General features: G+C 42.6%; 1 protein-coding gene across 4 annotated transcripts in view; it reads left to right on the forward strand.

The window, feature by feature from the left end:
- The window catches only part of DPYD (dihydropyrimidine dehydrogenase), a 490,336-nt gene that overhangs the window by 230,853 nt on the left and 245,077 nt on the right, over positions 1-14,406 (forward strand). For all 4 annotated transcript variants that reach the window (XM_083510989.1, XM_083510988.1, XM_083510986.1 and 1 more), the window contains 2 exons: positions 1,965-2,072; positions 6,024-6,193. In XM_083510989.1, coding sequence (XP_083367115.1) covers positions 1,965-2,072; positions 6,024-6,193 — 278 coding nt within the window. The remainder of the gene's footprint in view (positions 1-1,964; positions 2,073-6,023; positions 6,194-14,406) is intronic.

The following is a 14,406-nucleotide window of genomic DNA, read 5'->3' on the forward strand; positions in this document are numbered from 1 at the left end:
GAGGTTGGTTCAACAGTAGTCAGGGTAGTAAATGAGGGGATTAGCAACGCCTGTATTGTGTAGTAAAGAATAGGGGCCTATCTATTTGTATTGCCTCAAATGCCTTCAGGGGCTGAAGTACCAAAGCTTTCTCTCAATACAAGTCAATGGGAAAACTTCAAAGGATTTCAGCTCAGTTCCAGGAAAACAGCACACACAGGGCTGCAATGAGGAGACATCCTTGCACTTATGGTATAATAGATACAACTGGAAATGTGTAATTTTGCCCTGTGTTATGAAGACATCAACTATCTTTCTGATATCACATTACATTGTCTGTCTTACTCTCTTTGAGGAAGGGTGGAATGGTTTAGTCTGGGATATGTTGTGGTGCACATCATGCTTTCAGGCCAGCATGACTAAACCGCTTCTGGTGCAACGAGATACCATGACGGAAACCTGAGCGCACTGAAATGCTGTTTACCTTCCCACCGCAGTGGTACCTATTTATCTACTTGCACTGGCGTGCTTTCGAACTGCTAGGTTGGCAGGAGCTGGGACAGAACAATGGGAGCTCACTCTGTTGCTGGGATTCGAACCACCATCCTTCTGATCAACAAGCCCAGGAGGCTGAGTGGTTTAGACCACAGCGCCACCCGCATCTGGGATGTTGAGTTTGGTCCAAGAGTTCCTCCTCTTAAATGCAACACACACACACCTGTTTTTGCTCTGACACCTCTGTTTTCAAGGGAAATAGATACTGCGCTTGCTTCCTTGGAAATTTATGGGCATTCAATTGTGTGGGGGCATTGTGGGTATCTGCATGTTCTATGTTTGATAGAGCATTGAATGACTCTTGGCAGTGAATATGGCAGGCATCCAAGAATATGGTCTTCCAGGGTCCTTCATCCTTGAAGGTATATCTCTGGATTTTCTTTTTCTAAGTGTCGGGGTTTTTTGTTTTTTTGCACTCATAATGTCTCCCTACTCCTGATGTAGAGAAATGTTTTATTTTCCTGTCTTCAGACATTTTCTTGTCTTGACTGAGGTCTCAGGGTGACGTAAAATGGCACTTGGTGTATTCTTTCATATGAAGTTCAAGTGAGGGGCTTTTAAGGTCTGAAAAGACAATGTGTCGACACTGTGGTGACTGGTAAAATATTTGTTACAGTTGTCCATTCAAGTGGCTAAAACAAATCCTTGTCGGGTAGCAGCTTATCAGTATTTATTACAGTAAGAAAGAAAAGCTGCCAGAAGCCTCAACAGAGATATATTTCCTGATGGCAGCTGCTCTTCCTCTCTTATTAGAGGTACCCAGTAGATCTTTCTGAATGTGTACCGGATCTTGGGGGGGGGGATATAGAGATGAGCCCTAATTGTGTAGAGAGTTGTTAGTGCTGAAATATGTGTAATCAACATGAAGAGCTCTTTTGTCAAGCCCTTATGCAAATCATACAAATATCAAAATGGTTTAATTGGGTTGTATCCAACAAAGTCATCCCATTAGTGCAAAGATTTCTGTCTGCACAATGTAACTTCCTCATCTTCTTCTCTCCCTCCGTCCCCCTCTAAATCTGCTCTGGAGGGTTTTGGATTACCTCCAACTTCAGGTCTTTATTTGGCTATGAACTCACTAGGTGAGCTCAGACCAAACAACACTTTTCTCTTTGATTCCGTTTCCCCACCTGCAGTACAGAGGATAAGAATATTCACTGACATTGCATGATAGTTATAACTACTGTGTATAATAGATGTGAAACGCTTTGACCACTTGAAAACATTATATAAATGATTTTGATGATGAATACGCCCTTGTTGAATAAAAAGTTACTGTGCACAAAATATAATGATCATGAACTGCCATCTTTGGTTGTCAGCAAAGTTCTATAGGTTCTTCTAATTTAATGGTTGAGAGGATGAAGATATTTTGCTTTCTTATGAATACTTGACATACTCACATACCCTTTCTACTTTTTGTGTATCAGGTCTACCAGAACCAAAGAGAGAAGCTGTATTTCAAGGTCTGGGAATGGATCAAGGATTTTACACATCTAAAGACTTCCTGCCATTGGTGGCTATGGCAAGTAAACCAGGTAGCCGGAACGATTTGTTCTCAAGATATTTATGCAATACATTTATATCCTCACATTTCGATATGCTTAATACAAAAACAAAATATGAAGTATCAGGATCTATAGTTATTCAGAATCTTACTAATAAAAAGTCTTCAATAAAAGGAAGCCTTGCATTCTGTCCTCCATCCTGAACCAGGAAGGGTACATATATGTTGTAATGTTCCATATGGAAGGTACACAGAGCATGGCTTTAATAAAACAATATAAACTGGTATGCAGGGAACAACACAAGTCATTCACACTACTGAGCATAGAGTTTTGCCCCTGACCATAGGGTGGCATTCAGTGAGCCAGAGATGCCATTTTTGTGCACATTCTTGAGTTTCCTGTAGCAAGCCTCTTTAAAACATTGTGGGACTTTCCTGCTCTGAAGGAAAATGGAGCTGTGTGTGCAGAAGAGGTCTTTAAACACAGGCCATAGTGTTGATTTTCCAGCAGCTTAGAATGAAAAGTCATTCATAGAAGAGCACGCAGTTATGATTTAGTGTTATGTGCATGAGCCTTAGGGCTCTGTCACTTTCCCTTCCTTTTTCTCCTCCTGTGCAAAGAGGATTTTTAACTAGCTATAGTTATGTGTTATTCCCAAACTAGGGGACATTACAGTTTCCTGGGGAAAAATAAAAAAAGAAACAATAGTTTTCCATGAAAGTGGTGGTGGTGGAATATTTCTGGACACCTTTATATTGAGGGGGGGGGGTCTCATTTATTTTTCAGTTGTGTGGATTACCATGATAAATGCAAATCAGCAGTGGGATGCAGTCTTCATTTTGCTAGGAAAAATAGCTTTGTCATTGCTCCAGCAATTGCAGCAATAGGACTGCAATTAGGTCAGTAGCATTCCTCATTGTGAAAGAAAAGCCCAATGAAAATGACACGGGGCCATGACAGAGTTGCTCCCAGTGATTTAATTATTTATTTTGAGGTGGAGTCTCCCATTGGTCTCTCCACCACCAGCTGCAATAATAATCCAAGATAGGAAATGACTCTACTTCCTGAAATAGCCTCGTTCCTGGGCGTGTTCTGCCCAGCGACATTCACAGAGCAACCATGGTGCCACTTAAAGTGATGACAAGGCTTTTTTTTGGTTAAAGAGAGAAAAAGCTCCCCTCCCTGTCACCTCATAGGATAAGATGATGAACATTTTTGAAATCTGTCTAATGTCTTTGGGAGGTGGAGTCTATGAACCTGTGACATTCGGCAAGGCTGAATTATTCAATCCTGTGTGAATATTAATACTTATTTGTCAGATGTTGCTGGTTGTTCCTCGCGAGTAACCAGACTCCAAACCTGTCTTTTACAGGTTTTTATTGTGCAAACTATTTACAGTGCAGAACTCCAAAGTTCATGTCCGTCTTAGTCACTTACAGAATCCGGGAGTGGCCCCTTCCGGCTTCTGCCCCAACATAAGAACTTAGACACCCCAAACCTCCACCTCCACTCCTTGCGTTTCACCCCTCTGTGCAAGCTGGGCGATGGAAGTGGCGTGCGTTCCCCTCGGCCAACCAAGCTTGGGCTTTCAGCAGCATCTTTGAGCCCTCTCCTTGCTTGGCTGGCCCCTTCCCTCTCTTCTCCACTGGAGGTGTGGCTTTCCCCACCGCTGGATGAAGAACTGCTCCTCAGAAGTTTCTGCGGCTCCTTGTATCCCAACGGCGTCCCTGCCTCCCTCCCCTGTTCTGATGGCAGTCCCCTGACATTATTGAAGCAGTGTACCTCTCCTTGTGGAAGTTGCCAAAAACTACTTACATTTGGTGGTAGTGCCACATGAGAACCATAATACAACTAAGTTGCCTATTCCATAAGTAGACCTGACAACTTACCATACCTGTGGCAGCTTTGGCCAGGAATGTGTGGTGCTTTGGGCCTAAACCTTTTACTTCAGCATTCCAATCTCTGCATCGAAGGTATTTCACAATTATTTACAATTGGCGCTTGGCTCACCTCTGTGTCAAAACCCTTTGTCTTAAGTACAGTATTGTGGGAAGAATTTGGGTTTGTGTAAAGACATGAGTTGAATGGAATCTAGGCATTAGCCAAAGAGGACGGAACATCTCACTGACATTTCCAGCAGCTTACAAATGTGTCCCTTTTTCAGACATTATATTGAAAAGCGAACATGGTCACCCATTTTAGCTAATGTTGATTTCAATACCTGTTTCATCAATATTTAATTGATTGATTTATTGATTTTACTGTTGTAAACCACTTAGAGGTTGTGGTGGGTTTTTGTTTGACATTCAAACAGTATATAAATTTTGTTAAATAAATAAAATAATTGTGGGTAGGGGCAGTGGAATCCATTAAGCACCTTTATTTGCCCTCAGTGACATCAGCACATTTCTAAATCTTGTTAGCTATGTATATTTCTAATGTGATCCTTGATTTGCTAGGCTTTTCAAGTGACTATGGCCAGGAAGAAAACACAATAGAAGAACAGCATATCGGGGAAACAAACAGAAAAAACAATCAGAAGGAATATCCTCAGTATGGGGATGGGTTCAGGAAATAGTTCAATGGACTCTTTTGTCCCAAACTACTGTAGTGCTTTAGTTGCCTGAAATAAAACTGGTGAAAATGTGACCAGTCCTGATAAAATTCAATTCTGTCTCCATATGGAAAAAATAAATGGTTATGTACTATGCTATGCTGAAGGTTTCCATGTGCGTGTGGTGGGGTTTTTTTAAGTTTCCAAAGGCCTGTGTTTAACTTTTTTTTTTGTTCTTGGAAGAAATTGATACTTGTGGTTCTCCACCCTTGCTGTGAAAATTCACAACTACCGCAGCACAAACGTAAGAATTATAGACCACTGGTGATATGCTTTAAAAAACATAGTCTTTTGAATGAAACTATCACAGGCCCCTTCAGATTACAGGTTTATTCTATTTATGGTATCATTTTAAAAATTACAGTAATTTGTTTAATCAGTGGTTAGCTGCATTCTGCCTGCTTTTAAAGTGCAACACATTGTATGGATTTTGTGTCTTTTAAAGGTTGTTGTTTTTAAGCCTTTCTCAGTATCCTGTACCTTACCAGACAGTGACTTATTGACACTGTACAGACTTTCATATTTCCCCTCATAATTCTTTTAAGAAACAAAACAAGTAGGGAACAAATATGGCAGGCATGGCCAAAGCCATGATGGGGCTTGTAATCCAGAAACAGCTGGAGGGCCAATATTCCCCACACCTGATGTATGCACATACATAAATATGGTGGTGACAACAGGCTCTAGGTAGATTGAACCAAAGCCAGGAGCCCTGGATATTAAGCACAAATATTCTTCCCATGTTCAGGACGCCATCTTGTTTCAGTGGACATGATTCGCAAAGTAAGAGTGGTTGGAGCTGTTTTCCTTTTTATAACCTCAGTTTCTGCCACTTGTAGTCTACCTCCACAACTGTGGAGCCTTCTTTGGGCAAGGGCTTGAGTAAGTGGGACTCCAGTCACATTAGATCGGGTGACAGACAGAATTTCTGGTAACAAGATTTCCCTCTCTCTTTCTCAAGGAATAGTGATGCCGATAAGAATGAGTCAAAGGTTTAATTTTTTGAATACCAGGATCTTAAATCAGTTTCACTCAATCTGACAAGGCCTTACAGTCTCCCCTTTATTTTTATTTTTAAAGAAGAAATGCATTGTACTTTATTTCCTGCCAAGACAGGAAGGCAGTGCTGCTAAAGGGTACTGACTATGAAATTACATGTATGAGCATATCTTAAAAATGGGAATAAAACTGTCTTTCAATGAAGCAGAATAATTTGATAGTGACTCTCCATGCTCGGAAACTGCAAGATGCAATTTTACATTGCTTCGAGTATAAGTGCCGTTTGAGCTGTCATGCAGAAATCGCTTTCTGGTGTTTTTTCCCCCTCTTCCCCTCCTTGAAAATGGGGTTTTCCTTTCATCATTCAGGAATGTGCGCCTGTCGCTCTCCATTGCCATCAATACAGGGAGCAGTGATTGTTCTTGGAGCGGGCGACACCGCTTTTGACTGTGCAACGTCAGCTTTGCGCTGTGGAGCTCGTCGCGTATTTGTGGTGTTCAGGAAAGGATTTACCAATATACGGGCTGTCCCTGAGGAGGTAAGTTTTCCCAAAATTGAAACACCGGAAGTACTAATAGGAAATGCATTAAGGTATGCAGCACTGGTTTGGGGGGTGGGGGTTATTGCCGCATTCCCCTAACATTAAAACATGGGCAATTGGGGCTGGCCGGCTTGGGGGTTGATCAGAGAATTGGGGGTGAGGGGAGCAGCCATTTCCCAATGGGGCATTTGTTACACTCAAAATTTGACTCCCCCTCCCCAACAATTTACTTTCCTTCATCCAAGGGGATAAGGTACTGAGGTCTATACCCCTCCCCTCCATGCCCATGGCAGGACAGGAAAAAATAGCATTGGAAATGAGAAATTTTGAGCAACATGGTGGCTAGCAAGCAAAGGATGAGATGGTTCTTCCCCTACTCCCTGCCTATCATTTGCTCCCTACTGCTTTTGTTTGGAAACAAATATATAAAAAGAAAGTCAGAGGGAAAGGTACAAATAGTCACAAATAGTGTGTGATTTCATCTTCACATGTTGCGCTGTAGCTACAGAGGACTTATCCACACTTCCTTTTGTCCCGCTACTTTCCCCTGGGAAAAGCCACTCTTTAGTGCTCAGTCGAAGCAATTCAGGTTTTCTCCAGATTCACGTTTGCTTTGATTTAGAGCTAAAGAGCTAGTTTTCCCTGGGAAAGGAGCAGAGCAATGGGAAAATCATTCAGACCCATGTCTAGAAATCTCAGGTCAAGCAGAAAACCGCTCGGAACCATGGGACAAGCGGAAGTGTAGACAAGCCCAGAGACAGCTTCTCCCATGTGGTGCTATCCCTTTAAGAAGTTTGTTATGTACTGTTATGTTTGGGAGGGAAGACCCCTCTGGGAGGTTAATGGAGGAGGCTAGAACCTCAGCCAGAGACAGCGTGCAGGTCGGTGTTTGGGTGTGAGGCAGCCAGCATAGAATAGGACCACAATAAAATAAATACTAAGTCTACCCTCTGATTGTAAAAATAAACATTACATTGATATCTGCCTTTACTGGTGCATATGGGAGAACATCACATACTACTCATGAAAATGAGTTCCAGATGCATGAATTTGGGTGTCATTCAGCGAGTCTCCTTTAACCAGGAAAAGGCAGTGCATGGAGGGTCAGCTCCAGGTTTTTGCAGGATAAGACATCCTCCATGGGACCTCTGTCAGTGCATCTACCTCCATATCACTAATTGCTTGCTGCTCTTACTTTTCTACCTGCTTGCTTGCTTGGCAGAGAGTCATGACATTTCCTCCTCCTTCTCACCACCACTGTTATCTGGCCCAGGGTGAGAGGTGGGTGAACATGCTGAAGAGGAGAAGGAGGTCCATCAGGCTTTCGTCAGACATGCCAACCTTTGGCGCCAGCCCTGAGAGTGTGTCAATTAATGTGTCTCTTGTGCCTCCTTTTGACCATAGTGCTGTTGACCTGGTGGACTCTTCATGGCCTCTTGGAGTCCTGGCACATGCCCAGCCTCAAGCCCTTTAGAGTTGGCCCTGAAATACAAAAACAAGTGTGTGCAAGACGTGTTCTTTATTCACAGCATGTTTCTGTCAACTGTGAGGAGAGTTTTCTATCGTAAGAAAACCTTCATGTAACTTAAAATTATACAAGTGTGGGAATATTTCCCCTCAGGAAGACATTGAGATATAATAAACCTGTCTCACACCTGATGGTTTTTGCCGTCTCATAACACTGTGCCAGCCACTTGAAATAAAATATTGCTATGACGTGTTTACTGTGGTCTTCTTAGGAACTATATGATGTTCCTAAGTGTATACTGACTCAGACCATCTAGCCTAGTCTTGAGAGCCAATGTGGTGTAGTGGTTAAGAACGGTTGACTTGTAATCTGGTGAACCAGGTTTGCGTCTCTGCTCCTCCACATGCAGCTGCTGGGTGACCTTGGGCTAGTCACACTTCTCTGAAGTCTCTCAGCCTCACTCACCTCACAGAGTGTTTGTTGTGGGGGAGGAAGGGAAAGGAGATTGTTAGCCGCTTTGAGACTCCTTCGGGTAGTGATAAAGCGGGATATCAAATCCAAACTCCTCTTCTTCTTCTTTCTCTAACTGGCACCTCTTCATGGACCCAACCCACCTACTGGATAGCCTTTAACCAGAGATGCCAACAGTTGAATGTCAGACTTTTAAAACAAGCCACATGGGCTCTACGCAAGCCTGTGCAGAGCTTGTCTGAGGCCTGGGGCAGGAATTCCCAGTCAGCTAAGAGGCATGGGGCATTCTTGGCATGACAACGCAAGTCCACCAAGCCCCCTCGCTTCCTGGCCAGCTTAGCCTTCCAAAGCCTGGGGCAAGTGTATCAGGCTACCCCTTGCACTCTGCACAGGCTTGGCTCAATGTATGGGTTGCTCTGTGCCTCAGGCTTTCTATGCAGGTTCAGTTCTCAGCATTTCCAAGTAAGAGCTGGGAGATAGCACTGGAAAGCTGCTGCCAGGCAGTGTAGGCAGTACTGGGCTATATAGACCAATTATCTGAATCAGTATAAGGCATCTTCCTATGTCCCTATGATCTCTATTGCATACCCTCTGTTTCTCCAATGAAATAGGGACGTCCTGTTCCATAACAACCACAACCACAACAATTTTATGATTTATACCCCACCCATCTGGGCTGCTTCTGACATATATAAAAACATCATGAAACATTAAACAACTTCCCTATACAGAGCTGCCTTCAGATGTCTTCAAAAAGCTGTAGAGTTAGTTATCTCATTGGCTTAGGGGTCGCATAGCTCCATACCCTCCAACATTTCTCTGAGGAAACTAGGGTCGTCCTAAGGAAAAGCAGGACATTCTTGGGATCAAACCAGAAGCCACAACGGCTTCTGTAAATCTGGGACTCTCTCTGGAAAATAGGGACAGTTGGAGCATCTGCTACTGTTATTTTTTGAAAATATACGATGGCATTTGAAAGTTCCCATTTATAGACATGCAGTTTAGCACTTGGTAATATGTTTGTAATTCCAATTGAGGCTGGGGGGGAAATTACACACACACACACACACACACACAGAGAGAGAGAGAGAGAGAGAGAGAGAGAGAGAGAGAGAATGAGAATTCTGGGTAGTTACTTCAGTTTTCCAAATATATAAATTATAACTATCCAGTTGCACTGTACAGATTACCCTACTCCATTCTAGGTTGCATTCAAATGGTCACTTACCACAAGGTGGGAATGTTGTTATTTCTAAAAAAAAATACTTTGCAGAGGAAATCCATGTATCTGAGGTGATGAGAGCCTCCCAGCAATGAATTCAGCCAGGTTGGCAAGTCCCCAAAGCAATGTCTGCTTGAGTTTCGTTGGCCCATCACTCCAGTTCACATGTGGCTGTTTTCATGAGCCAGCTCACCTTTGCGACATGACTCTAAATATTGACCTTCTGATAGAGAAAATGTACATGTAGAGCCACTCCAAACTGTGTGCGATATTTACAGGCCTTGTCCAACTGGCCACCATAAAAATGAACAACTTTTAGATGTCTATGAAGAGCAGGCCAGGAATGTTATTTACGTGTGGGAGAGATCCTCAGAAAGAAAGTCCGTGTGTTGAATTCATGTGCTTTTTTTTAAAAAAAAAGGTTACCAATTTTTTGAGGCACAACTTAATTTGGAACTCAGATCAGAGTTTCAGTAGCCGGCATGCATATGCCACACACATATTAAGCTTCTGATTGGCATCTTAATCATTTATTTTATTATGAAAGCTTTTTATTTCAGCTTTAATTATCGCAATGTGTTGGGCTTGCTTTATTGTAATTTATGTGCCACATACCACGTATTATTGCATAATTCACACTAATGAGACATCAGATATGCCCCAGTTACAAAATATATGCGGAAATAGCCCCCTCTCTTCAGGGACAGATGTAGACCTAACGGTTGCACAAGGTGACTAGTGGGGAATCATCTAGAACAGAGAGTAATTTTTCATGCTACATAATTTATGTTCTGGAGTTTTTTTGTCAGAGAGTAATAATTTAGAGAGATTATTTTTGAACAAATGTAATAAATACACTAATTTATTCTTAGCACAACTCTGATGGTAGTTCCCTAGTTCTTATGTATGAACTGTTGTTGTTTTTTGCTGAGGTGTAAATATTGTTTGCAGATTCTTTTCCTTTCTAAAACAGAGGTAGCAAACCAGTGGCCTTCTATATATTGTTGAACCACAGCCACCATCACTTTTGACCATGGACTATGCCATACCTTCCAACATTTCTCCTGTGATAATAGAAATGCCCTATTCAATATTAACAACAACAACAACACCTCACCCATCTGACTGGGTTGCCCCTCCACTCTGGGTGGCTTCCAACATGTATAAAAACACAATAAAACATTAAACATTTTAAAAAAGAACTTTCCTATACAGGGCTGCCATCAGATGTCTTCTAAAGGTAATTATCTCCTTGGTTCAGTGGTTGCTGAACTCCATACCCTCCAACATTTCTTTGATGAGAATAGGGACATCCTAAGAAAAATGGGACATTCCAGGATCAAATCAGAAACCAGGACAGCTTTTCTAAATCCTGCCACATTTTTATTTAACCATAAAAGTTAGTAATCTTATCAACTTTAGTGAACACAAATAGAACACAATGAACCCTAAATGTTTGGCTCTGAGAAAAAGAGTTAAGCTCTTCTTTAAATTTCATATCCACTTTGCATAATCCTTTCAAGAGATGCCCAGTTTTTGGAATAATTTCAACTCCTGCCTTAATGTGAAAACATCTTTGACCAAATTAGCAAGTCAAGCATCTGGTAGCATGACTAGAAGTTATATTCTTAAATTCACAAAGAATAGATTCACTTAAAATGGTGGGTGTTATTGAAGCAAGAAGTAAATCATGGGTAGGCAAACAAAAGTCTGGGGGCCGAATCTGGCCCAATCACCTTCTAAATCCGGTCTGCGGACAGTCCGGGAATCAGAGTAGAATGTGTGTTTTTATTTAAAATGCATATCTGGGTTATTTGTTGGGCATAGAAATTCATTCATTCCTCCCCCTAAAAAATATAGTCCGGCCCCCCACAAGGTCTGACGGACAGTGGACCGGCCCCCTGCTGAAATAGTTTGCTGACCCCTGAAGTAAATAATGGAGGTCATTTGGGTGACATTTCAGGAGGTTTGCAGAAGCATTCCGGGGGTCTAAATTTTGGTGGGCAAAGCAGGGCAGTGAAACTGGCATACCTCTTTTGCGTTTTAGTTCTGTCTCCTGTTTTGTAACAATGACAGCACTTGTCCCAGTCTCAGAATAGCACTACATTTTGACATAGTATCATGGTGATAGAAGGGGGCAGGGCTTTTTTCCAGGGGGAACTCACAGGAACTTAGTTCCAGCACCTCTCAGGTGGGTTCTGGCACCTCTCAGGTAAGCATCATTGCCATTCTAAGAGAATGAGGGAGGTGTTCATGGTGAGTTCCGGCACCTTTCTCCCCCCCCCCCTAGAAAAATAGCACTGGAAGGGAGTGGGGAAGATATTCAGCAGTCTCTGGGTGGTTTGCTGCCACGATCACAGCGAAATATGATGGCACAGTGGGAGAGGAGAGTAGGAAGTATCCTTGCACAAGCAGATGTTGTTCCACTTGTGCAAGGAGTTACTTAGCACTCCTTTGAATTCAAGCCCTGGTCTCTATGGCAGGGCTCATCCTCAAGGGTCCTGTCATTGTTACAAATGTTACAAATGCTTCTCTTTTTCAGGAAAAGCTATTATGAGGTCATAGTTACGTACTGGTGGCATTGTGTTGTCAATGTACAATGCACATCTGCTCTGTTTGATAGGCACATTGGGATCAAGTTTGTTGTGTGGGATCTCACTCCAAGAGGGTCCATTCTCTAGCTGGAATTTGGGAGGGGTGCTTATCCTGTCATGGTTGTTACCCAGACTGTAGCTGCTGTACTGTTGCCCTTTTGCTGTGGCCTCACAGTCAGAACCTCCCATTTTTGTAGATTAACAGAGAGAATGAGGCATGATGATGATGATTGATTGATTTATTAAATTTGTATACTGCCCTATACCTGTAGGTCTCTGGGCGGTTCACAACACCTAGACAATATACAAAGCACAAAATACATAATAAAATACATAATAAAGGGTAAATAATACCCTGACCATTAGGTCCAGTCGTGACCATTCTGGGGTTGTGCGCTCATCTCGCTCTATAGGCCAAGGGAGCCGGCGTTTGTCCGCAGACAGCTTCCGGGTCATGTGGCCAGCATGACTAAGCAGCTTCTGGCGAACCAGAGCAGCACACGGAAACGCCGTTTACCTTCCCGCCGGAGCGGTCCCTATTTATCTACTTGCACTTTGACGTGCTTTCAAACTGCTAGGTTGGCAGGAGCAGGGACCAAGCAATGGGAGCTCACCCGCCGCGGGGATTCGAACCACTGACCTTCTGATCGGCAAATCCTAGGCTCTGTGGTCTAACCCACAGCACCACCCGCATCCCAAAATACATAATAAAAATAATCAAAACAAGTAACAGTATTAATGCATACTGTCAGTACTGCCTGATATGCCATCCATCTCCTTTTCTTCTAAGTTCTGAAGTCCTGTGTGTGTGTGTGTGTGTGTGTGTGTGTGTGCAATAGACTGCTATCTGCCAGTGATTCCATCTGCCATATTTCTTGCAGATATGTGGAGGCAGTGTGTATATCTGCGGAGGCACCCGTTTCTGGTTTACTAAACCAAGTGTTGGGAACCTTGGGCCCTCCAGATGCTGCTGAACTACAACTCTCATCATCTGTGGATGTTGGCCTGGCTTGCTGGGGCTGATGGGAGTTGTAGTTCAGCAACACCCAGAAAGCCTCAGCCTCCCCACACCTGTACTAAACCTTCACCTGTTGACTTCCTTCTTGCACTTTAATGAGGAGTGGTGCACATAGCAGTGTAGAATTTTGGGAGAAAGGAGCTTGGGGAAAAACAGAGGTTTGCTGCTCTCACTAAATTGGGCTTTGCTGCTGTGAATTCATTCTTCAGCTGAAATCATTGACATTTAAGAAAAGACATCTGACTAATGGGAGTAGAAAGAATTGTGACTATTGGTCATGGAAGATGTTGCTTTGTGTAGATTCAGTATGTGTCAAATGAATGGAAACAAAAATAATCATAAATGATAATTTAAATGCAAAAAGAGACTGGATGAATCCCAGACTTGAGGAATATTTTTCGACGACAGCCTTGCCTTACACATTTTAATTCATTTAAAACATTTGTGGATTTGATAATTGGGCACCACAGCAAGTAGCTGACAACGGAATGTGTGTAGGTCTAACTGCTATTCCCAGAACAGATTGTGTGGTCTCCTCTCATATTGGAATGATAATGAAGCCTACTGTAAGAGCCTTTCACAAAGATGAAGCCGATTCCATTTCTGACTTCAAATCCAAGAGGTCTCCTAACAGATGCTGCTAATTAAAAGTAATGCAATTCCAGAAGTAGTGGGTGGTAGAAAAGATGGTTAAAAAGACAGTTTGATCTTCTGATTGCGGGGAGAGAGGTTGATGTGTATTGAGAATATTACCATTGTCCTGTTCGGATGCATATCTCACTCTCCTAACACTGGAATCTACAGAACAAGCCACAATAAAAGATTGCAGCCCAGTATGTAGAAGATGTAGACTGCGATCCAAGGGGGCCAAAGAGGAGGAGAGCTGGAGGTGGATGACTCACTCTATCCCAATGTCCCACCAGCTCAGCAGAGCAGAAAGTGAACATGGAGTGGTTTTATTGCGTTCCTGTTTTACTTTGCCAGTTTATGTTTCATTTAAGATTCCTGCCCCCTTGGAAACAATGGACAGGAAATAGGCTATGCCAACACTGTAGTTTATTCCCTCTTTTGGAAGAGAGAGTTGGGATAGAGAAGGTTTTAAATCCTGTGGACCTACAGACCCTCCCAGAACCCCCCTGGCATACCTCTCCTGTGCCATCTCCAGTATCACAATAACTGGCTGTGGATCTTTCCACAGCCTCATGTAGAGGCTTGAGGTACCAGATTTCTACCTCTGATGATAGACCTTTCTCTCTATCCTCAAAGAGGGAGATTCAAATACTCAGCACTCCTGGGATGCCTGCAATAGGATTGCAGGGTTAGAAAGTAACACAAGTGTTATCTATTTATATAGAACATTTGTAGACTTTTCTTTTAGGGTCAGACTCTCTCAAGATAGCTTTCAACATACAAATTCACCTTAAAAAAAAAATCAAT

This window comes from Podarcis liolepis, assembly GCF_965112155.1.
Source record: "Podarcis liolepis genome assembly, chromosome: 6".
NCBI classification, from domain to species: domain Eukaryota; kingdom Metazoa; phylum Chordata; class Lepidosauria; order Squamata; family Lacertidae; genus Podarcis; species Podarcis liolepis.